This window comes from Achroia grisella, unplaced genomic scaffold, assembly GCF_030625045.1.
Source record: "Achroia grisella isolate CSIRO2021 unplaced genomic scaffold, CSIRO_AGI_Agris_v1 utg452, whole genome shotgun sequence".
In the NCBI taxonomy this organism is placed as follows: domain Eukaryota; kingdom Metazoa; phylum Arthropoda; class Insecta; order Lepidoptera; family Pyralidae; genus Achroia; species Achroia grisella.
The window spans coordinates 1,293,070-1,320,002 of NW_026712864.1; the positions used below are offsets into that span (position 1 = coordinate 1,293,070).

Here is a 26,933-nt window from a genome sequence, read left to right on the forward strand (position 1 = left end):
TTTATGCTGCTGCATAGCATAATTGAATATACCGTTCCATTGATGCTATGGGAATAGATCATCGCAGATCAAGATTTTAAACTATTAAAAGCATAACTTAAACACAAAAAATCAGACTAACATTGTTTCTAGCAGGATAGCAAACTAATTAAACTCCAACTAGTTTATATTAATTATTCAACTAACTAGTTACGGAGCAAACCAACGGGATCGAAAACAAAACGCTAAGAAAGGAAATAAACTGAATAATTAATAAGAGATTGTAACAGAGATCACCCAACAAGAAATCTTGTCTCTCGCAAATTTTGTGGAAATTTGCTATTAATTAATCATAAACATGAATGAATGAATGTAGGGAGAATATAAGGGAGTCGGCTTTTTATTTTATTCTGTTATCTGTAGAATTAAGAAAGGGCTAATTTGTCGTTCTTATTTTAGCAAGCAAGGATTTGTTCTTACAGATGTTACTTTGTTATGCTATATTGCCTAACGTTTTGAAACTATTAATTAATATAACAACCCTTTGTCATTTTATAACTTGATACAGAATACAAATACTTAATTACTATCATTACGAAGAGGCGTAGCTAGCTTTAGGATATTGGATTATCCGTTGATGCTAGTTGGGACTGGGTTACGGCCACAGATTAGACTATTTTCTTTTGACACAAATGCATATGCTGGTAATCACTCTATTCTCCCCAATTGGCTTTAAAAATCTGAATTTTTGTACGCATATTAAGAATAAAAACTGAGATTCTTGGCATATTTTCTTACCTCGAAAGCTTTAATCATAAGAGTCTATATCTAAATGAATAATGATATTTGATTTGATATTGAAACTTGAATTAATATTTAAATAATAATTTTATATTTCGGATTTACGAACCTACTTCGCGAGAATTGAAATAAGGTATTTATATTCTTGGTAAGCCTACAAAAACGTCAAGTATCTCCAGATATGCAGCAATGTCGGCTTTTATTGTGTAGGTTTATCTTTACAAAAAAAGTCAAATCAATTTACTTAAGTGGTCCGTGGGTCGATTACAACTAGACTTTATTAAGAAGTAAAACTGGATCACAGTCTGTTTTACTGCTATATTTTTAATTAGAATTTCTACACGGTCATCAAGTGAGGCAATAAATGACTGCGCCAACGGTAACCGCTTTAAATAATAATTTGTTTTATTCGACTTTAATATCTGATGCTGTTTTTGCATGTTTACCAGTTTTATCACGAGTAATTTCAAGAAAACAATGGTTCTCAATTACATTTTTACTTATTGTTTTTTAACTTGTTTGTAACTATTTTTTTTTGTAATTGTAATGGCAAAGAATCTGACCGCCTATATACATGAACAGCACTACGGACATCACGTTAACATGTGACGCCCGCGATATTTGTTGCTCATTAGTTGCTGTTCCAAAGATGTATGCCTCCATATCCTGTAAATACACTGATATCCTTATCTCACCCAACAACTGAAATACCGTTTAAAAAGAGAGCTGCTTGGGCACTGAAATAGGTGAGACTGAGGTACCTAGACTACTTAGGTATTGTATGTGTTTTTTTATATTTGTCTGGTAATTGTTTTTATTTTTACATAGTTTTCTTTGTGTTAGTGTAGTAAATTACAGTCACATTAGAATTATTTTATTCAAGTTATCTCGTCTTGCTTGTAAGAAGTACAATGTCCATTCATTTCTTATTACCACAGAAGAAAATCTTAAGTAAATATTGACACTACAATTAGATGTTAAAAGAAATCCATGTTTCAAGAAGTCTTGGCTACTGCAGTGCATGCATCCTTAATGCTTACTGCATACAGCTAACTTAGTTGCCAGTAGTACGTGATAAGTAGTGGCAGCTAATAATCGAGTGTTAGTAGCGAGAAAGCTAAGCGTAACCCATCTCTAATTGCGGAAGCATTCGTAATGACGATCGCACACGCCAGTACCAAAGCCGTGGGAACAATAATATGCATTTACAAAGTTTCTTTGTAGTTAAAAATTATTAGACTAGGGTCGAGATTATACTTCACTTAAAAAAGAGACTTATTAATTCATTTGTACTGTATATTTCTTAGGCGATATTGCAATCGTATTAATTCTTGTAATAATTATGTAATTATTATTTTTGTACTTAACGGGGATTTAAGGTATTCGTATATTTAGTTACCTACTAAATATACGTATTTATTTTCTCATTATCTATTATATTTCCCGATATCTTTTAACGTATTTTGTATTCGTTTAGGGAATAAATTTCATGAACAAAATGTCGACTTGCATTTTCGTATACAGAAAATGTAAGTGCAAATTTGATTTATAGGTATACATTATCACGAACACTCTGATTGTGGAATGAGCTGCTTGCCGAGGATTTCTCTAGAGACTACAGCATGGGGTTTTTCAAAAAAGGCATATTAAGGTAGGCGCACGTTATTCCCTTGGTGTTTCAGGCCATTGGCTATGGTAATTGTTTACCATAAGATGAGCTGTATGCTTATATAACTTTGTAGTGTATATAAGATACAGTGTTGTAGAGTTAATGATGATTGAACAGTTATATACATAGTAGAAATTATTTAAAAAGAATGATATTCTAGAAAACAGTATTGAACTTTATATAAGTTTTCCATGTCATATCCAGGCATGTTATTTAGGACAACTCCGAAACATTTTCAGTGAGCCTCAAATATGGGATAAAATCTCAATCAGACATTTATATATAATTTTAACTGTTTGTTAACTGTTGTCATAGAAATCGTAAAAAAAATAATACAAGTTTCTCGAAAGGCTAGTTCACTTAAAAAGGAAAAAACCAAATTATTGATGATTAGAACGTGTAAACTCAAATACCGTAGGCATATTATGTACGACTTCAATTATAATTGACGGTTAAATCACTGCGTTCAATAGATTTAATTTCAAGTGGTAGCATTCCTTTACATCTTAAATTATACGATAGGGTACATTTGGAATTTGTTCCGGTTTTTTTCTGGAGGCGATACGGCTATATATTTTTTTTTATTTTATTATTTTAAAATATGATCTGTTGTCTATCATTTGACTACTAGGTCATAGAATATATGGACAACGAATGAGACTTAGACCTTAGATTTCATATTCTACAGAACTTTTTTAAAGAAATGCTTATTTTTTTCATCTATTCATTAATAGAATACAATCGAACAGAAAATTCTTTATTCAAATAAACTTAAGTTGAAGCACTTTAAAATACTTAATAACACTTATTTCAATGTACTGCTCATTCGAAAAGCTGTCGATTCGACGATTCAATTCGACTTGCGTGTTGCTCTTTTAAATTATTTAGTTGTAACTTTAAATTTTTAAATTAAAATGTGTGAATACAAACTACTTACCAGCACTATTAAAAATTAAAATTTGTCAAAATATTTAATACACAATCAACTGGTTAAGTCACTATATAAGATTAAATTAGATAATTTTTATCATCTGTATTTTAATATGGAGTTGACCATATTAAATATATTCTGGTCCACTCCACGAGTGTACCAGAATGGTAACCAGTAGAGACAAATGGCGAGCTGTCGTATTGTGGATGACATCAGCCTCATACTCCACTACCACGACCGTTCTATCAGGAACGTATCGAATGAGAAGAATATTTTAATATATAGCAGACCAGCTATTACCCGCGACATATCTGGTTTCTTTAAGAAAAAAATAAGAATATATCCCATATCTGCCTTTGCGATACAATCTATTTTCACGTCAAATTTAGTAAGAACGATTAATCTTAAAAAGGTAACATACAGTCCAACTTCCGCATTTACAATATTGGTGTAGTTAAATATTGTTTTCTTTACAATTTATAACAACAGTCACTTACATTTATCAATCTGTACGTATTAATATCTGTACGTTTGTTTTTAAAGATAAATATGACATAAACAAACAAGTTTGACTACACCTACAATTTATTTAGACAACGCCCACTTAATGTCTATTGACGCAACAGAATCGTCTTTCTTTCCAATTAAAAGTCTTAAAGTAATACCGTTGATTGAAAATGATAGGAATTGATCGCTCCAGTGCTTTGTAACATTAGTTTTGAACGTTTAATCTTGTAATATCAATTAGATTGGTTCACGAACACACAAGTCAAAATCGTTGTTTGTGTGCAGCGGTCCGAAAGTCTTCTGAAGCGTAAAAAAAACCGAGTGTTTTTTCATAGAAGCCTCTGTTTTTTTTATCATTCTATTAAATTGGATTGACACGAACTTTGGTAATGTTACTGTTTTTCTTTTGTTCAGATATCACGCCCTAAGAGAAAAGTTTAATTCTACTAGAGTTTACTTTTAGGCACAATTTATACTTGAAGAATATTTTTTCACAAAAAATCAAGTTCAATCGTGACAAAATTTGTATGACATATAATAACATAAAAGTAAATCCTATTAATAAAAAAGGATTATCATAATTTATGTAGTATTTATAAAATACGGGTGAACTATATACCTCTTAATGGCTTGTAAATAAAATCATCGTCATATTTATATTATTATTTACAATAATAATGAATAGTGTGTTTATGTAGGAATATCCTCCGAGAGGAAAACAATAAAGCATTGTATTTTTAATTATATAAAAATTATCTATGGAACAGTATTATTTATTGAACTTATATCTAAAATGCGGCACATTTAATTCCGAGCAAAGCCGATTAAACCAGGTAACGTTAGTAGGTAGGTACAGTACACACCGTGTAATCGATTCAGTTTACAGCTTTGTTCCAACGAAGATACCTACGTATCTTTCGCTGGGAATCCGACTCGGGATTTAAGTGTTAAATTGTTTCTACGAATGGTACCTCTGAGTATACTCGTAGGTAATGGTATGTGCTTATTTGTTTCTACAAAAATAAATTACAATTAATCTACGTAATTTCAATAATTATGAGTAATTTAATTTGTTCCTTACAAGCATTACGAATAATAAGCTTCGTTCCAACGAAGATACTGTATCTTTCGCTGGGAATCCGAGTGCCTATATAATTTAACTACTTGTATAGAATACCTTGTATCAACCGAAACGGCTACATAAATGTGACATCTCCTCCCTTCATTGGATAATATAAAGACGAATACCTACCAACCACCGTTACCTTCCTACCAACGTTAAATGTCAATCCAATATAAAGCAGGACATAGGTGGGGATTTAAATAACGCTGTCTGGTAGCTATAAAATTATCCTGACAGATCCCGATTTTCCGTGAAAATTATTCTAGTTAAGTGATAAGTAGTAATAATACTTTAAAAAAAATTACAACAAAAAATTAAAACACTATAGGTTATTTAACATCAGGACAATTTACACAGCGCCATCTAGTCCTAAGCTAAGTATAGCTTATATTATGGGTACTAGACCACTCATATGGCACCCAGACCAATAGAATCATGCTCATGAATAGGAATGTTTGTAGCGTGCGGGGAATCGAACCTGCGATCATCGGAAGTAAGGCGGTGTGCTAAAACCAAAAAAAAAAGGTTTACACACTATTAGTAAATTAGTCCCTCATCTTTACATCTTCTATTTTTACTTACTAAATTTTACATATTTACAGTATAGGTATACTGTTAACGCAAACGAGTTCACTATTCTATTTTCGTATGAAATAAAAGCTAGATATTTACATGACATTTTATAAAATAACTATAGTAAGATAAATACATGAATGCATTGTAATTACAGATCGAAATGCTTTGACGACGCATTGGTAATTATATTAACTACCTTGTCTCTGCTAACGAGGGTGAATGATCACCAGTGATATGGAACGTACGCACTGAATGTAGTACAAGTATGTAGAAATTGTATGCAAGTACTGCTTCATTCTATGCAGATAGTCTTGGTATACGTTAAGATTAACAAATAGATAAGCTACCTAATGGAGAGTCATCGACATCAATATCGACAGGAACTTCATACCCACACGTTGGAACCTAAGTGATCTCAGACAGTATATTTTTAGAGAACTTCCTCCCGCGTACACTTAGATTGTGGAATAATCTATCTGCCGAGGTTTCCTCGAGGGACTACAGCATGGGGTTTTTCAAGAAACACCCTTGGTGTCCCAAGCGTCCATAGGCTGTGGTAACAGTTTACCATTAGATGGGTCGTATGCTTTTTGCCACCATCTTAGGTAAATGTGACCTCTATATATGAAAAAATTTAGGAACTTAGCATTTAGGACCTCTTTATATCGAAGAGAAAAGGATAATTTTAATTTTATTATATTCAGTTTAGTGTCAACGTCTGGACTCAGTATACTAGTATCGGATGTGCTTTATTAAAGGATTAAGTTGAAAATTACACCGGATTGTTATCGGCACTTGCGGCAATGCGGTGATTGGGGGCGTCCGGCGCAGGCGTCGGCCGCGCCACCGGCACTCCGCTCTATTATCCAATTCATCCTGAATTTGTCATGATTGACGTTGATCTGAACTTTCATGGCTATAATTTGGACATGGAATTTGAAAAATTTTTACTCTATAAAATCTTAACCCTATACAAAAGCAGAAGAAAAGACTCACATGAAATGGTCTATGGACGTTGTATAGATTGTGAAATAATTATTATTTTTAATAAACATTAGTTGCCTATAGTTTATTTGTACTTTGTAAATTCTTAATTCTTCTTCGACTAAAGATTACACTTACTATTAATTTAAAACCGTTTTCAACTGTGAAGGTTAACAATCACTTAAAAGACTTTAAGTGCATGTAACATGTGCAATAGTTGTTCATGGACGGAATTTTCATTTTATGTCAGACGTAGACACCTATATACACTTAAATGTGAACATTGCTGTTTTAATATTGTTTAATTATGATAACCAAGTTAAAAAAAAGTTATTTAGTTGAATGTCTTTATACTATATAAAGACACTCAACTAAATAACTTTTTTTTAGGAGGACTGTTAATAGGTTGTATAAATATGATCTAAATAAGAAATAGTTTTTTTTAGAAGTAGTTAAAATATATTAAACTAAATATAGATTTTTTGATAATAAGTTGAATAAAAACAAGAAAATAAATACTTTTAGAGTATAGCAGTTAGACGAAATTGCAACGGTGAATTAAAAGAGTAATTTAATTTCTTTTGATAAATAATAGAGCAATTTCTTTTAATAAAATTCAAATTCATTTAATATTTAAAGGCTTTAAAATATGTATAATAATATGTCGTATTAAATGATTAACACTTCGTAGAATCAATCTTTATAGTCGATAACAACAATTTGTTTACATTTAAAACATTGTAGAAATTATTTCCATCGCCTTAATTTTATTTGGTAAGTACTTTTATAATCGTATTAACTAGTTGCGTTATAAGAAATCCATTAGACTTGTTCCTATGCGGTCTTTTCTAAGAGGATAAAGATTAATGCGACGTTTGTATGACAGTTGTGATGTGATATTATACGAATTAAATTAACTGTGCTTAATTCGATTAAATCGATAGGCATATCCTGCTTTATGTAGGATTTAAAAATGGAAGTTCTGTTAACTGCCATATGCTCGTAAAAATAAATAAATAGTTTCTGTGTGATATAATGTCATTTAATTCGAAATTAATCAATGTTGATACTATGAGTAGGTATTATAAAAATGAGTTCTCACTAGGTTGCATAATTACTACATGTAATCAAATTCTACGTCAAATGTACATATACTATAGTTAAATCAACCTAGTGGTAGGTATTATGTTGAATTATAATATTTATTAGGCATGAAAATCTTGTCGTTATGATCTGTGTGTATTAACATGGTACTTAAATAAATAGATATAGACTCTGTATAATCGTCTGTTTGGGTACTTGTATCACATCTTTTTCTTCTGTCAATCAGCTTGCTTTGTAAACCCAGTAGGAGATATGGCAGTGCAATAATATGGTGTTTATAACGGTTTCATATGCTTAGTTTACGTCTACTTACATAATATTTTATGATATAACCTCGCGTACTCAGCGGTTCAAGCAAACGCTTTATCTCGTCGAATTTTTCTAGCCACCAATACAGTTCTCGTATATCAAATATTCTTTTCAAAGTATCAGCCATTATTCTTAGTTATCTGACGTCAACAACGTTTCAGTTCGCTTCTAGAACTTAATCCTGGTAACATTATATGACAAATAGTTGTTCAAAATGTATTTTTAAGTTTGATAATATTTTATATAAAGGTGATTATTTCTGATGATTTATTTGTTTATAGGGATTTCCATATAATAATATATTACGATATTCAATGTCATTTAGAAATGAGTAAAGGATTCTCTACATATTTGTAATGTCATTTGCGTGAACTTGAATTATTAGGATGAAATGTATGAGTAAATATATTGTATGAGTGACATTTATTATAATATTGGTAACCTTAAAAACTAAGATGTCATTTAGAATATTAGAAAACCTAAAAATACTTGGGCTTATATTATTATTCAATTTATTGTCCTGTAAAAAAGTAAAAATAGCATACAGCCCGGCTGAGGTTACCACAACTTAGACATTAAGATCAATATTTTTCGATTGATGTTTTTATTAATAAGAGCAATATAATCATGATCATACCTCTCTGAATATGCGTACCGTTTTAGATATTTCTAATAATTCTACGTAGTTTTAGTACTAGTTTAAAAATAAACGATAATCCAAAACAAACACCAAAAATATTACCCGGAATTTCAAATTGTTATTGTAGTTGAGAGTTATAGTTACAATGTATTAATAGCAATTAACAGCAAGTAAAACAATGTATAAACTATCTAACAGACAGATGAACAAAGCATCATAGACTGTATATTAATTGTTAGTGTAGTGAAAGTCGACGCTTTGCCTACAGGGTATCTTGCTACCACTGAGATGAAATAAGTAGACATGATCATACGGTTATTGATCATTGATTAGATACGTTTTTATATTAAATAGATGATAAATACTAAATATCCAATAATATTTATCCATTTATTATCAATGTTTGATATAGCTCAATGAGGATAGGTTGCTTTAAAAATAAGGTACTAATTGTGTTCATTTTATATTTACTTGTATGTTATTATTTCAAAATTCAAAATGTCTTTATTCATGTTTATATGTTAAATCTACCGTCAGTTCGGAATGATTTCGAGATGAGAAGAACTGATAAGAAACTCAGCTATATTCTTTTCAAATAAATGTTATATATGTTTAAAATAGTACAGATTAATTTTCAAATTAAAATTTGGGAGAATAGAGTGACCATTTAAACAGTTGATTTAGATAGTCAGTCTAATGAAAACAAAGTTGTATTTCCGATATCTCGAAATATCATGATTATCGCGAGATAATTAATTTACTAAATACATTTTATTTCATCCTACTTTCTTTTTGCAATAATATATTTTTATGTATTTTTGTTTGTTCAACTAGAAAGAGTAAACAGAATAAAATAAAATACATGTCATATCATACATAGCTCTAGAAATTAATCTCTGTGTTTAAAACCATATTCCAGCCGGCCCTTGTCTATGCTTGCGGCAAATCAATTAGAGGTGTTCGCAGCGGGGTTTTCCTGTTGTTTCACTACGTATTATATCCTCTACCCACATAAATTGCTCAGTTTTCTATGTAATATTATATTTAAAATGCAGTATTACAATAATATTAGTTGTAAACTATGCTGCTCACGTAAATATGTATAGACAGATTTATAGGGCCAAGTCATTCATTAAACACTATTTAGAATAAGAACAACATGAGATTAAATTTATGAATAAATGTCTTAAAATATAGGAGGCAGATTAAAATCAAATTTATAGTTGACTTGTAGATTAGAAACTTAGAAACATCAATTTGATTGAAGATATATGAAATTATTAAATCATAAAACTGGAACTGAAAACTATCCAATATTTCATCTGCTGGAAATTATTAACCATAGCTTATGTACTACGTATTACTATGTATTTAACCATAAACTACTACAATTTTCGTCGTCATGGCATCATGGTCTTCACAAAACACAGGATTCCTGTCACTCATGCATATTGTTACTCAAGAGAAGTGAGATGCTATCCTTTCGTAAGTGTCAAAGAAGTATTTAATAAATTTAGTAAAGGGCTCTAAGGTTCTCCAATGCTATCAAAATGAGAATGGCAATTTTTAGAAAACCGGGCCATATGACATGCCGGCAGTTTTTAAAGATAGCCTACTTCGAGTGATTGACGGGAAAATTAAATGGACAAGGCTTTACAATATGGACTACCACTATACACCATCCGATCGGTTGGGCCGATATTCAGTTGGCTTGAGTTGACATATTGGTGTTGTGTCATTCAGACTTAACTCAAGAGATAGATGGATGAACTTTTGATTCGGATAATATTGCTAAAGAGGTGGGCGGTCTACGTTAGCATCTCTTAGTACCTGCTCTTTTGTTTTTATAGGTCCGACTATTTACTACAGCAGACTTTATGACGTCGCATACGACATCGAGAATATGGCCGGGAAAGGATGGATGCAGAAGGCGAAAGATCGAATCATCAATTACGATCTTTTGCCTTCGGAAGGCATTCCGAAAGGCCTATATCCAACAGAGACATGCTGAAATTATGATGATGAGAGTATGATATTCTGTAGATGGATTGCAGAGAAACACCAGATTTTATTAATTCTTGTATTGGTAATTTAAATATGGACTCACAGAGCCACGTAACACAAAGAAAAGGGAGAATGGGCAACAGTGGCACAATATTCATTGACAGTATTGACAATGATACTGATTTATAATATACATATAGATTTAACAGTCTATAACACTTATTTTTCAAATATTAATATGGAATGCATTATCAGGGGACCGCGTGGTGGTCAAGCTGACATAGTACATTGCGAGCAGTAGGGTGAACGGTCCATGTTAATAACAATCCCCTTCCACTTCTATAACCCTTTATACAAAGTCGTCTGCGTGGGCAATCCTGACGCGCCTAAGTCAGGCGCCAAACTTTTTAAACTTCTTTTGAAAGATTGAATACAGGACTATAAAATTCATGGTTCGGGGTATGACACCTTAGTTAATTGGAATGGGACGATTGAGGTGTACCACGGGCGTCACGTGATTATATGGCGACAGTGATTACATGTATATAGGTGATGGTTGGTACTTACCATGATATGAGCCGTTGCAGTTATATTAAAAAAATAAAATGTAAGCGTTTGTGAAGAAAATTTATTCTATGCTAAAACCAAGTAATTTAAAACATTAATATTCCTATCAAGTCACCAACTATTGACGTACGTAGTGCAAATTTAAAGCAAGTCGTTTCAAGTCCCGGTTTGGCATTTGTTAGAGGTAATTTATATAAATTGGCACGGGTCTGGGTGTTGGGTGTTGTGGATTTAGGTACGGGTGTATTTTCTCTGATTTGTAGAACAAGTGTAAGGTTGGTATCTTATGCTCGTAGTGACTAAAATAACGTTGTGATGTGATAATTATTCGTTCTATAATATTTGTTACAGGTACAATGTTTTCAATTACGTGGCGTTCTGTTGTAGCTTTTAAGTGTCTAATTATTTTTTTAATTTTTTATTGGGTTATTGTCAGGTGCTGAGGCCTGCAATACTGCGACCTGTATAGATATATTGTGCTCGCCCTTATTCAAAGTTCTCTACATGAGTGGGCTATAATACATAGGACCTAGGATGTGTAGTGGTGTTTCCTCTTCTGTTTGGCAAAATCTGCAGATTATATATACAAGTATAACTAACACCAACAAAACTTATTTGCTGTACAATATTCCATATAAAAATTTTCATCCTCAATCATAACAACTAGTCAGAAACTGAGTAACAACTCATACAAATAGGTGTTTTGCTGCTTAGGTTCATTCGCTTAAAAGCAATGGTTACCTATTTGTTTGTTTGTCGCACTGAGAACAACAGAGAAATAAAAATGATTTAGGAATCGTATTTCGGTATAAATCCTTTGATTGAATTACTAATGGAAGGTAACTTGTTATCGTATTTAGTTCGCGGAGTCATTGATCCGAGCGCCTAGTAAAAAATAGAAGCAATATTTCAGATAAGTTAATTGTAAGCAGTAAGATTATCTCCAGGGACATTATATTTAGAACAATCCTATTATATATTTATCATGCCAAATCCCAACGAAAAATCATATCATAGAGATATCAGGATAAATTATTGATGTTAGATCGTTATTACCTCATTCATTCATAATTTAAGAGCCACGCTCTTGACGGCGCTGTCTCTTGTCTCCTTATACCTACTATAATGTCTACAAATAAATATTGGATACATAAAATATTTGCTTGCTAACAAAGAATGATAAATAGTACTATTTAAGTATAATCTAAACATCTCGAAACTTCCATTTATGTATAGTTCGTGGTTTAAAAATTTTTAGATTATCACAATAGATCATGTTTATATAACCAAACAGCTTTGATTTATAAACGTCCGTAGACTCTAAATACAAAATTATGTTTTTTATATGAGCGACACTAATCCTATATAATCTCTACGCTAATAGAAAGTATGAAGTCATTGATTTTACTTAGATGTAATAAAATTTAATTACAGTCCCACGTAGTGTACCCACGTCAGCTAATCTGTTATTTATTGAGATACGAAGTTCCAACGCTTCGAATGTACTAAAACCACGAATAAACCATGTAGCTATCGGAACACGAACCGTTTTCATCCCAATAGCATTGAGATATTAATGGCCGCACATTTTTTCAATCAATTGTGGCGATACCACCACACACGCTGGATCACTACTATGCACTTGAGAGTGTAATCACGTATTTTGTTGCCTCGAGTAAATAATCCTATTTTTAGGTATTTGAAATTAGTTTCACAGTAGTCAATTGGACGCTTTTAGAATAACGTGTTAACAAATCAGAACTAAACCAAGTATCTATATAAATAAAAAATATTAACAACTCTTGAAAATAGAAGAAGAATATATGGCATATACCAAAAATACATGTAATATATTTTACATTACATTACATATTAAGAATTTCAGTCTATACATCTATATTTTTCAAATACACCATTTTTGTTCTTCATATTTTACCGGTACATATTACCTCAATTGCGTACACATGATGTTCATACAGCGCTTTCTCTATCAGGATAATTCAATTATACCTCAATGCCCAATGGCCGACAACTGAAGTGGTTTATAAGGGACTGGGGATAGAATATTTCATCGGGTCTATTCCCGCGTTATTTAAATAGTTTATTAAATCCTTTTTAGTCCTAATTTAAGAGAAACACTGAGAGTAAAAGCTAACATCAAAAGTGTGTTCTTATTTAAAAAACGTAATATACTAAATTATATTTTATTTACATTATACATTACATAATAAATTTTATATTACTCTCAAGTATTTTAGAAGTAAGTGTATAATGTTGTATCTGAATGTTACAATTGTTATTGTTTGTTACCACTAACATAATAGATTTATTTATATAACTTAATTGTACAACTAAGAACCTAAAATTAATAACTTTAAAAATATAATATAATAACTAAAATATATTATCAAAAGGAATCCCTTTAGGATTGTTATTTACAATTTCAGTTTTAAAATACAAATATTTTATAATACGTTTATATTTCAAATAAGCATAATACGACAAATCATCTAAAACCCGTGAATTGTTGCTTTCGTTTGATCTATGGGACGTACGTGATGGTAGGCGAAGAAAACAATTACTTTTTCCTATTTCTAAGACACGAACAGAAATTATATCTCTTATCTCATAAATGTCCATATGATGGTAAAATATACATAGTACGAAAACAAATTTCAATATAATATATATATACTTTAACCACTCGAAAATGTTGCCTATAGTTAAATTAGATATTTAGGACACTTTGCTTGGCTACCTAAGCAACTATATGCAATCATTCTTTGTTTTTATATTTTTTTAGTTTCGAATCAAAAATATGAACACAGAAATCAAAGTGCGATTTTTGTTCGTTCGACCGTATATTGCTATGCTATATTTCTAACACTACGATCGTTGTTGATTTGAAATTTTAAATAGACACAGAAAAATACGCTGTAAGTGTAATTTTTGAAAGTTACTTAAATATTAGATAACTATCAGATGGCAATTGTCTTAGCTTTGACGTGATCATGTTTTGAGTTGTAACACTAAAATGTCCGAAATATCGTGGTGGAACTCAGTAAATAAATATAAAACGTGGTCGAACGCCGTGATTTTTACTAATTATACTCGTGAACTTGGCTATCTAAGGGACTATATGCTCTAATCACTATGACTGATTTTTATATATTTTTTGTTTAACCAGTTGGTTATATATTGAATATTTTTTCTTTTTGAGTATTTTTAATTGAATTAGTGCGTATATTGCTGATTTATATTCACACACTTAAACTTAAAATGTTGTTGATTTGAAATTTTAAATAGAGCAACACGCAAGTTTCTTGCACGTTCTTCTTGTGATGAGACAGCTTTCCGAACGAGCGGTAGATTAAAAAAAAATGTAATGACTATTCAAAAGTGCTTCAATGTAAGTTTATTTGAATAAATGATTTTCTATTCTATTCTATTCTATTTAAACTAAAATTAAATAAGATGTAAATACAAATTAATTCATTTCCTTTTTTATTGTTCAGTACATATTATGTTTCTTAGATTCATATAGAACAGGTAATTATGAAAATTTATTTTTACTGTTAATGCGCAATAGCTACTATAGGTAACAGAATAAAAAAAACTTCCATAACTAAGCTACGAAGTACGAACGCTTCAGAGCGTAGTGCGAACTTTCTTTAACGCTACAATAGTTTATCAAGAGTTGTCCCGTTAACTGCTATAACCTATATTTTTCTGCATTGAAATTCTAGAAGTTCTCAAAACTTTTCTAATATAGAAATCACTTGAACGATTTTTCATATTAAATATCTTTTAATCTTAGTTGTGCTTCTAATCGATATCTTAATCCAGCTAAGATTGTCTGAAAGAATTGGCATTAGTGATAAGACCCCCTTTTATACTTGCTTTTATTTACAGCTGAGTTTGCGACTTCGTACCTGTTTAACGATTTTGTTGGTAAGCTGATTAGAACAAAACAATACTAAATTTTAAGTAAAGTTTACCACAATACATTAGTTAAAACCGCACCCAAAACAGTTTAACTTTTTTTATATTTTATAATGCATAAACTCGCTGACAAACTGACTCATTGTTAAGAATCATTATTTTGTGTTCTATTGGGTTCAGTTACATTTTATTAATATAGAGATTGTCTATTTACGTTTTATTGATGATTGATGAAGTGTTAATAAATATATAACATTCTCTCCCCAATGAGCGTGTCCGCCTCAGAAGAGCTTGATTCACTGTAATGACGTTATATCTATTGGATAAGACACACCATTCCGACTCGGGGATATTCTCAGATTCGCCAAATACTAAGAGTACCACTGTTCGCCTCGATTGTCTAGTGGTTTAGGACGCCGATTTACTTCGGTTGCGGGTTCGATTCCTCGCACGCTACATACATTTGTATGATAGTTTATATCGGTCTGGGTGTTTTCTAAGTATATTATGTATATATTTACAAAAAAAGAGTAAAAGAAAAAGTATTTATATCACTTGTTTAGTACCCATAACACAAGCTCTGCTTATCTTAGGGCTAGAATACGTTGTACGAATTGTCCAGGGTATTATTATTATTACTGGTGTAATGTTATTATTATATTTTATATTAGTGATAGAAGACATGTTTCTCTTATCTATATATCGTTAATAACGTTTTATCTTACAGCCGTTAGAATTGCTTAAGTAATGTATAAGTTGAATAAAATCAGTCAAAAAAGTCATAAGTAACACCTCTGAATTCTCTGGCGACATTACAGGCTACCACGCGTGAAATTTCTCACAACTTAGCATCACGCATAAAAATTTACACATTTCAACGCTATCGTAATCTTAATACTAAAAACATCCTTTGTTTCCCGTGGGCACCATTTATATAAAACAAAAGGAAACGGTGAATTTTCGCGTGAGAGACGAAAATTCAGACTGCGAAAGGCCCGTGCGGCAAATATTCAAAACAATTCCTTACGCGCCTCCACAACCGAGATTAAGAAAAGAGATTTGTATTTTTTCCTCGTAAGAATAATGGAAGGGGTCAGAGAGGGCACACACATAGATGGCAAAGGTAGGCAATTTATTCTTTCATAGCACGCACTAATTACTCGAGACCTATCTCAGAGGTTTAACCTGTAAAGTATTCACTCTGTGATGTGTCCATTATTTTTACGAGTTGTTTTTGTTTCACCCGATTAACCCATATATTTGTGTACGAGAGCCTGACGTCACTTTACGTCCTCGATTTTTCTATCAAGCGAGGGGCGTCGGGTCAAATCGGATCCCGCCGGTTCGCAAATGCATAGCGCATGCGTTGAAATTGCGCCAATTTTGCATGCAGCGGCCTCTGCCGGCAGTTCCAGTTCATTCGGAGCTAGAGGAGGGATGTTGTACCGCGCGGCTCCTCACCTCGCGAATGTCAAAAATTTGAAAATGGAATAGTTCGAAACTGGAAGCGGTCTGTGTACTCACTGCCTGTATCGATGATTTTGCGATACCTATCCAACGTTAAGACTTATTGAGTGTTGTGTGTATATATTAAGTTGTGTAATAAATTTAGAATAATAGACATATAATAATAATAATAAAAATGGTATAGTGTAGTCAATCTTAGGTAGTCTGTGCGAATGTTTGCTGTGTCCGCCGCGGTCCCATTCAAGCGGGGTATAACCTTGACACGGTTTCCCGCGCTAGCGTTCCTTGTTTTCCGTTGCACTCTCGCTTGACATTTACCGCAAAAGAGTACTCTTTTGGTAATTAGCGTTTGCTCTATAATTAGAAAGTACTTCAGTTGAAATTCGGTGTTAGAACTTTTATTTATACTGGTAGTAAATAATGTGGCGATTAGTAATGCTTGAAAGGACACAATGAGCGAACTTAGGCGATATTATGTAATTCCTCATAAACTTTGAATATTAAATACGCCATAAAATTTAAGAAGTTTACGAAGATGAACCTCTTGTGACCGTTTCAGTGACGCGAGACATCCTGCTCTATCAAAATGAGAGCTAAAGGTAAGAGTTATATTCAAATTTATGTACTTATAAATATTGATTGATATATATCTATATTATTATATAACACCATATTGTATAAGTGAATAGATTCTAAATAAAACGAGATACTACGTAATCAGAGGCGTTTTAGGAAAATCACATCTGAAAATAAATACTGAAATAAAAACATTCTGCAAGCCGCAATATGGCCAGCATGGTAATGGCAGCATTATATATTAATCTGCAGGTTAAACACCCACGTATTATGGAGAGACACTCCAGCAATGGAATAATATAATGATTTAATTACGAAGAATTACACGTTCTTTCTGTTTTAATATAGAAAAGGCAGCTCTTTTATTAAATCTGCATTGTTAATCAATTATTAAAATATTTCTTTCTATGGATTTTTTCAATTTGGAAACGCGATATCTAACGTATTTTATTTGAAAAAAGAATTTAAATAAATCACATGATTTTAACTAAATCGTTGCTATTAAGCCACGTTGATTAGCATAATAATAAAACTTAATGAAATAGAAATAGTTTATTTTTTAAATCGAAATGGTAAACAATTTTAGGAACCTACTTGATGGTAAATAGTGACAATGGGTAGCTTAGCATATATGAACAGCTCTTCGGACAGTTAACTTTTTTTTATTATTAAAGGTAAGAAAATATTGTAAATACGAAAATTAAAAAAAAATACAGGAGCTTTACTTCAGTCTAAATCATTAGTTCTAAATATCTTTAAATTCTCAAAGAAATTTAAAAGTGATACTCATTGTATAATTCTTGATTATTGAACTTTTGATATCTTATAGAATTGCTATTATATAAATTCGAACTATTCATATGAGATGTATCCAATGTGTATAATGAATAATCAGCTATAGTTTCTTTAAATACAATTTACTTTCTACACTTGTTAAGTGAGATTGCGTAATAAATATCAAAATTATTCCACAGTCTTTTACAATAAAATTAAAGTTAAAATGAATATTTTTCCTTTATGCAAAAGGTAATAACAATCCTTTAAGATCACTCTGACGTCTTTTGATAAATTCATTAAACCTGCTTAAGAGTAACTTGAAATCAACACCAAATACCTTCTACGATCTTCACAGCTCAATTCACTTATAAATTCATCTTAATACAAAGCAAGAATAAGGCGAAATTATATATATTCAAATTATTCATTATGTTAAAGGCTGACTTGCTCTTTAAAATCTTCCTATTGTCTTTGATTCTATTGTATGCGTATATATCTTTGAATTTAATGTTTATTTAATATACCTTACAGATACTACTGAAAATATTATATCATGAAAAATGCTTTTATTTTAACAAAATGTATAATAACTATATAAATATTTATTTAATTAATATAATTACTGTATTTAGTGTACTTTATTAAAATTATTGTATGTAGGTATAGTATATTATAATTATAAAATATATGTTTCAAAAATATGTATAAATTGAGTTTTGGCTTCCAATGGTTCTGAAAAGCGATTTTCTATATAACTATATATTTTGTATAATATATTGTGATATATAATATTAGGTTCAGTCCCCATTTATTCATCAAGAATCAAGTTTAATATCACTTTTTGCTTTCGTAATTAAAGTAGGTCTCACCCCTATCATTAGTCCCATTTTAGTTTATATTTACAAATTATAGTGAGGTGAATGCCTAAAATTTCTCCCAAATACCTAAAATAAAAAGAAGATTATATAGACCTATACAACATGATACATATATATGTAAAACAAATCAATTTATCATAACATTTTAGTTCAACTTTAGTTTAACAACTTAAGTCATAATTAGTCTCCCCATAATACCAAAACCTCCACGCCCTGTCTCTAGAAATCACTCGCGGTGCTTCTCTCTCTAAAATCGGGTAAACAAGTAACTTGGGGGTAGTGTGCAGCCCGGGTAAATTGCTATCGCTCCCCTGCCGTAGGTTTGTACAGGATTGTCACTTTAAAGTTTACAATTTTACTAAGTTTCTATTGCTAGGCAATGAAATATATAAATTGTATTGCCTAACAATTTTCTTTTAATAACATTGTTATACTGTTATATATATTGTATCGGAATAATTTTAGTACGCGTCTCGGTACTATGATTTGAATTATCCAAGTCAGTAAACGCAAAAACGCTAAGGATTTTCTAAAAAATGTATTTTAAGAAACGGAGTAATTTCATCGACAATTATAAAATACAATTTTTTTACTATATACTGTTTCTATCCTTCATATACATTATAATAGATATAGAAGGTATTAATTTTTACAATCTATTTTGGTATCTGCTTACAGACGTAGAAAGTATTTCCTAGAACGATTTAATATTCACTTTAACAGTGGTATCAAATTAGTCAAATCAAGCATATATAACTGGTAATTTAACTTTACAGCATTACATAAAGATGTTTTCAAAGTTATATTGATGTAAGTACTATGCCTGTCTGGGTCTTCGACCTTTAAAAAGCTCCTTCATCTAACCTTTGTCGTTCTTAGATGTCATTTAGCAGTTGGATGTAATTGAAATCAATATTAAGTTACCTTCAACTTATCAACTTACATTGCCTATCAAGAGGTATTGTAACTGATATAATTATGCGTATATATATTACGTATATATATTATATATGATATAGCATTCGGTGATAAAATTCGTAGACGTGTATTTATTTTACAAAGTTATACTACTTTACAAGTTATACTGCGTGGGTAGGTTGATTTCACTTATTTCTGCCGCCAAGTACATAGGTTGTATTAAAATGAGTTCAGACTGTTGACATCTACATATACAGTGCAATTACATGATACACAGGCAATCCTTATGCGTTGCTATTTCTGAGAACTAAGGGCCATACGTAAAAATACTCATACTTATTTTTGTCACTAAAAAAAGTAAATTTGTATTAGCTAGTTATATTTTAAAACGTACAAACATGTCGCTTTTTAATGCTAAAACTGAAATATGATATTAATAAATCTAACCCTTCCTGGAAGAGTGGAATGTGATTTTTTACATGAAGTTTATGACTCTTTCGACCCCTTCTTATACAAAGTCACATTTTGTCAACTGACAAAGTGTGACATTGTACCCTTTAACGTCAATTATATGGTACCTACCTATACCGTAAGGGTTATTCATAATTTATTTGGGAACTGATCAATTCCCAGCAAAAGCAACGTATTAAGAACATCGTGTGTACTTAGACAAACTTGAGTATAAAAACTACTTATAGCTACCACAATGAAAATTTAAATTAAATAAATGCCATGTTAGTTATTTTGGGAGTAGATGTCGTAGTTTTGCATTTAGTTGAATTGTTAGCATTGTCTGGGTTTTTGACCCTAAATACAAAGCTTTTGCCTGTGACGGTGAAGGTTCAAACGGAATCCTAAAACAACTTACTTAGGGTACTTAATTATTTACAATCATTGCAAAGAAAACTTTGGACTATTTCACAATTTTTGTTACACTCATTACATGTTATATTCTTAAACGCGTAGTGCACTTTTACGAATTTATATATATATTTTAATTAATCTGATTTACTTTATAATATCGGCAATTTGTTTCCCATTTATAGGTGGTATCGTTTAATTATAGTCCGTAGGTTTAATGTTCAGGAATGCAGGGATGTGTATACATTAAGCTACCAAGTTGCACTTAGTACTTTACTTACCATAGTAGTTACTAACTTTCATTGGCAATAGACCGTTAGATTTCAGATACTTAGGTAAAGCTAGATATCAAATATTATGTTCACGGCATTAATAGTTAACAATGGTTGTCAATTCATCTATATATATTATACAAGTTTAATAAATGATGTAAAGATTGATATACTTTTAATTTCATTATACAGAAAAGAAATCAAAACACTGAAACATTTATTAATAATATATACAACTAATAACAATAATTTGTATACTAATTCATTTGTATAACTAAAATAAGGAGGTACCAAAATATACATGCCATATACTGTAAATATTATAAGTGAATCAAAAACTTTGGACCTCGTTCTATGACATTTTTGTGGACATGGAAAGGTACAGTTTGTTGGTGTTAAAGTTTATATGGAGAAGGAGTACAAAAACATAATATTTTTATATTAAATTTAGTTTTCAATTAATATAACATTAAGTAAAAAAAATCATACACTATCGTGTATCTTATACACAAACCCTTAAAAACAATTTAATGTTTTTTAAGCACACTTTGCTATTAAAATAATATGAGACATATTAATAACATTCAAACATAAACTTTAAATGAAGTACAGTTGAACTTCCACCACTAAACGATATATAGGTCTAGGTATTTTTATATTTATACACTTTAATTCATAATTTCTATGAAGTAGTTCAAATAATAGATTTTTTAATATACCCCTATCTAGTATTTGATATATAATGGCATATCTAAATTGGGACGTAAGTTAGTCTCTATGTCACACGAGTACAAGTTGTGGTTGATGACACTACTGTCAAAGTTTTCGAGGAAGGTTTACTTAAGAACTTAAAACACTAACACACACTGGATAAATCTACCTGCTATCAATGGATCAATCGATCCGGTTGGAGTTGGTTGACTTGGTTGGAGCATTTGGGATCTAAGACGCACATTATCTGTCAAAATTAGTATAAAATAAAGTCAACCCACATCTCCATATTACTATCTTTTTTTTAAACACAATTGATTATAAACACGGCGATATGTGTGGTCTTTTAATAATTAAATAATTAATGTGAAATATTTATATGTACAATATACTCCCTAATATTATATTATTTAATATTTGACCTGCGTCATCAAGTTTATCTTCGCCTGCGTCACAAACATTTTTCATTGATGCTCCGTATATCATATTCGTCGTAACATGACGATATATAACCTATATAAAGCCTTTTTAGATAAATGGGCTATAAAGAACTTTTTAGTTCGAACCAGTAGTTCGCTTTCAACGAAACAAACTCTTTACATTTATAGCTTTAGTATGGAGATAGACACTATTTAATCTTAACAGGCAATATAACATACATCGATGTGAATACAAGTAAAGGCCTGTTGCTATGGTAAAGAATTGTATTTTACATACAGTGGTATGTAAAATACAGTGTACAACTCTTTATCATAGAATATTTATAGTTCAAGAAATCATTACGAAAAATAAAGTAGTTCTAATAAGTACTAAATTTGTTTTGTATAAATAAAATTTATCAATCATTTGCTATCTTCACAGGTTGATCTAATCGACGATCACGATCGCAAACTTTGTACTTAGACACAAAGTGAATAAGTGGTGGTAGCTAAAATTAACTTCACTTAGCTAAATTGCTCGCCACGACTTAGGTTAGTCTAATAATCACGTATGTACCTGTTCGTGACAAGCCCAACAAAGGATAAAGGGATGTTATTATATACCCACATGCCCGACCGCCCAGGTCGTATCTAACTTAAAAGCAAGTGTACATTATAGGTAGGGATATCTTGAAAATCACACCACAATAACGGTTAACTTCTATCTTTGTAACTTAGCTTTAATTGTGTCTATTTATGACTCAAAATTCATTATATATGAGAGCTTTGTGTGTGATTACCATTACTACTGTGACTTAAAAGTATCACAAAGATCATAAGTTCGAATCTGCGCAATACTAAAAATAAACAAATATTCATCACAAGGATTTTGATTATCTCACGGATCCGTAAAATAGCTGCAGCCACACCTGATTGTAATATACTTCACAAATAGAGAACATGACTTCTGAGTCATAATTTGAAAATGCATCTGACAATCTAGATGGGGTTGTCAGATAACTGTCTTGAAGGTATATAGTATACTTATTACAAACATAGTTGCTATTTGTCTACGCACTCAACGCACCGCACCGCGGGCTGTGCGGGCGGTGCTGCGCATCGGCAACTGCGGCTGGTGGTGGACACCGGCACTTCTTGTCCGACCGGCACCAACACTTACCGGCTTACAAATAATCCCACCATTCTAAATTTAATGTACATCTGTCTGTAGTTCATAACAGTTTTTATATTATACCTATTAACACAGTCCACTAGTTTCATTGGCTATCCAGGATGTAACAATATTACAAGAACAAATGTTATGATTGCATAGTTGTCTAGTGTTATTTTGAAGGATGATGGAGTAGTGAAATTACTAACTATAAACTACCATTCTCAGATAGAATAAGTAATAAAGGTTCACCGTGACGTTTAGACGTCACTGTATATTTTGCGATGTTCACGATGCTGTTTGGGTCTATAGGTGATATTTACCACTATCCATCAAATGTGTCGTCACATTATTTGCCAATTCACATACAAAACAAAAATCCCTGAAAGAGAGTGGATAAGACCCTTTAAATTGAACTCCGTAGATGAGATTACTTGAAATCTAATTAGTGAAGTAGCAATAAGATCGCTTTGTGTTTGTAAAGGTATATCTATTACATCCCTAAATACAAATTAAAGGAGATAATGAAACTAAAGAAATACTCGTGTGTATACAGACTTTTTGGAATTAAAACTTTTGCAATTTAGGATACTGTCATAATTGTTTATTTATTTATAAAATTTCACGTTCTCTGTGAGGATAATACCAATGCACTCATCATTATATGTGGCTTAAAAATCATGCATATTTATTCTGAAAAGTGGATATAAATACTATATTTATTTACAAAAGAGAGCCATACGTTCTATTTATGGTATGGGTTCAAGAGATTTAAATTTTAAAGATTCAAATATCCTCACCGTTCATATCATAAAAATATTCAAACATCTAAATTTAAAAATACAGAAGACCTTTGGGGCATGTCTGTAAAAGTAGAGATATTTTAAACACATATATGTAATATAAACAAACTATTATCTAAAGTTACAAAAAACTATTCCAGAGCATTTTCTTGTCTTGTACCATATGAGTGGTGTGGTTGATAAAGTATGCTATATAAAAAAGAATAAACGTTCTCAATTCAGATATATATTACATATTCAGAACAATTGGTTGCGCTCAGTAAAAGTAAGTTATAGGATTCCATCTTCAAATCAGTAGGTACTTACTAATTTTGTAAATATTTTTTGCAACCATCCGTTTATTTATTGCGTCATTCATTCATATTTTTAGGCGAGTTATATACTATAGTTTATTATTCTTCTAGAAACATCTAGTCGTTCATATTTTATATTACGATATAAAATCCAACAAACTGTAATCCGAAGTCAGAGCTACATATCAAACGAAAGATATGAGAAAATAAAAACAGTACATATGTCACATTTGTCACGTTTCGTACATGTCGGGTACGTGTGACATTCATGTATATGGTATAACACCGGAGTTAGTAAATTTTGTAATAATACTTTATGTTTCCTGTATACTATTCTGACACACAAAATGCGAAATTTCTTTATATTTTTTTGGAATGATCATCTTCTATTATAATTAAGACAATAAATTTACCACTCATATTCATATCCAGGACTTAAAAAACTTTCAGTAAATAAAGCACTAGTACTTCTATCGGTGCAATTGCAAGAAGTAAACTCGAACTAAATTCATAGGTATTTAACAGTATGGAACAGTATGGTGTAACTGTCAATGGCAAAAATAATCACTTAAATTTATTTATTTGGTTGTGGATTAATTTAGCTATGTTTAAAAACTATTTGTTGTTATCTTATCTTAATAGCCCCTGACTTCATAATGACGTTCCAATGAAATGAGGTCTGGAATAACATTATCAAGTCTCGAAGATGACCAATTACTACCACTTATAGTATACAGCATATAGTCCTTTAGATTAGATACAGTATATAAAGGTGTTTTTTGAAACACTTTCACAATTCGAATATAAAACTTTACGAATGAATTTCAAGCAAGTAGTTGAGGATTTCGAAAAATCAGCCTCACCTTCAAGATTTTAAGTCACAGAATTCTTTCTCACAAATTATTTGACAAAAAAAGTACAAATGGATTTGATTTTCGAAAACAATGACGCGGCGAATCACTAATAAAGAAAGGGAAGACCTTTCGGGTTCACTCTAAGTTATCCCCAGAGTCTGTGGTTAGCATTAATTGGAATAAAGTTGGAATATAAAGGCTCCTATTTTCTTACCCGGCTTTTTTACGAGAAAGGGAGGAATTAAAAGTCATCAATCAATGCCATTGTGTGCGAAAGATTTTTCTCGCATATAGAATAAGCATAATTTACATTACCTACTCTTGAGATGGCCTATAATCATTTACATGTAATATAAATATAATATTATAGTGAAATCGATGACGTATCATGCCTACTCCAAATGATGAGATGAAGGCAAAACAATCACAATGATGATGATCCATAGTAACACCATCATCTGTTTCCCGCAAAACTTACTCAAAAATGAATGAGTTCTGCCAGAAGACTAAGATGTATGAGTGATTTCTTGCTTTAGTGTTATAATATAAAAATATGCGAAAAATTATACATATTAAGGATAATCCATAATCCATACATGAAAAGACATAGACATAAACAAACTTCACAATTTTATCTTATTATACCGTCTTGTCTGAGTTAAAAATACTTGATCTTTTGTAATTTAATTCGGATCTCTATGTAATGTTCTTTGAAAATATAGGAGGCTAAAAGTATAAATAGCTCATTATAACTACAATAGAAACAATAATTGACATTATTTGATTGATGTTGCCATACATCAAAGGTTTGAAAGTAAGTTATATATTTATTACATTGAGGCTAAGAATTTTTCAGTGACAAACAAACGACGAGCCGCCATCAACAACTGTCACCGGGGAAATTCGGAGACACATTTATCCCTCGTGTGTAAACGCAACATTCGTAGTGTTTTTCATATATTATGATACGTATCTTTGCTTAGATTGGACGGATCCTTGTAAATAGAACATTGCTAGTCTTGGGAATTCAGGAAATAGAATGTTTCTTATACAATAGAAGAAAGAAGAAGAATAAGAATTTACTTATCTATTATTAAAAATAATTATTATAAATTTTAAAAATGGTAGTTTTATTGATATAGGAAAAAATACGTTTAAAAATTATACACATGACTTTATCTTACGAGGAAAAGCATTTGTAATAAATAATAAATGAATCATACGTATAGCGATGAACTCCTATCGGATAAATGATACGTCAAAAATATGTAGCTTCCTACATCATCAGAAAATATTAATATCCTTTACATTTTAAATGTGAGTAAAGGTCCATTATATGAAAATTATTATTTTAAAATGTTCCAAACTTGTTTTGTAAGTATTTGAAAAATATTTTACGTTCTGACATTCCATAAATGTTCCATCGGACCGTAGACATAAAAATTTGGCTTCAAGTTCATTACTGTTGGGAAATGTCACAAAATTTTATTTCACAGTCGCCCAAATATCGTTAATGACGTGCTGGAAATTTTCCAATCTGTTTATTTTACTACAACATTATGAACGTTTCGAGTGAACACAACAGTAAAATAAAATAAAATAAATACAGTTTTCTCTTTGAAAATGTCTATCCCATGTGTTGCGTTCAGATTGATTGCGAAACAATTTAGGTCTTTTACTGTTATTTTTCGTGATCTCTCGTAGAGTACAGTATGGTGTAGGTCTCATAACGACTATTTAAATGATCATGAATGTTTTGCACATGAGAAGAATGAGTTTGGTACATGAGAATGAAAT

General features: G+C 31.0%; 1 protein-coding gene across 1 annotated transcript in view; it reads left to right on the forward strand.

Moving 5' to 3' along the window:
* The first annotated feature begins 16,697 nt into the window (after positions 1 to 16,697).
* Positions 16,698 to 26,933, forward strand: part of LOC131845128 (uncharacterized) — a 57,597-nt gene continuing 47,361 nt past the window's right edge. Inside the window, exons 1-2 of the mRNA XM_059194166.1 lie at positions 16,698 to 16,715; positions 17,163 to 17,202. Of these exons, the coding sequence (XP_059050149.1) occupies positions 17,190 to 17,202 (13 nt within the window). The 5' untranslated portion in view covers positions 16,698 to 16,715; positions 17,163 to 17,189. The remainder of the gene's footprint in view (positions 16,716 to 17,162; positions 17,203 to 26,933) is intronic.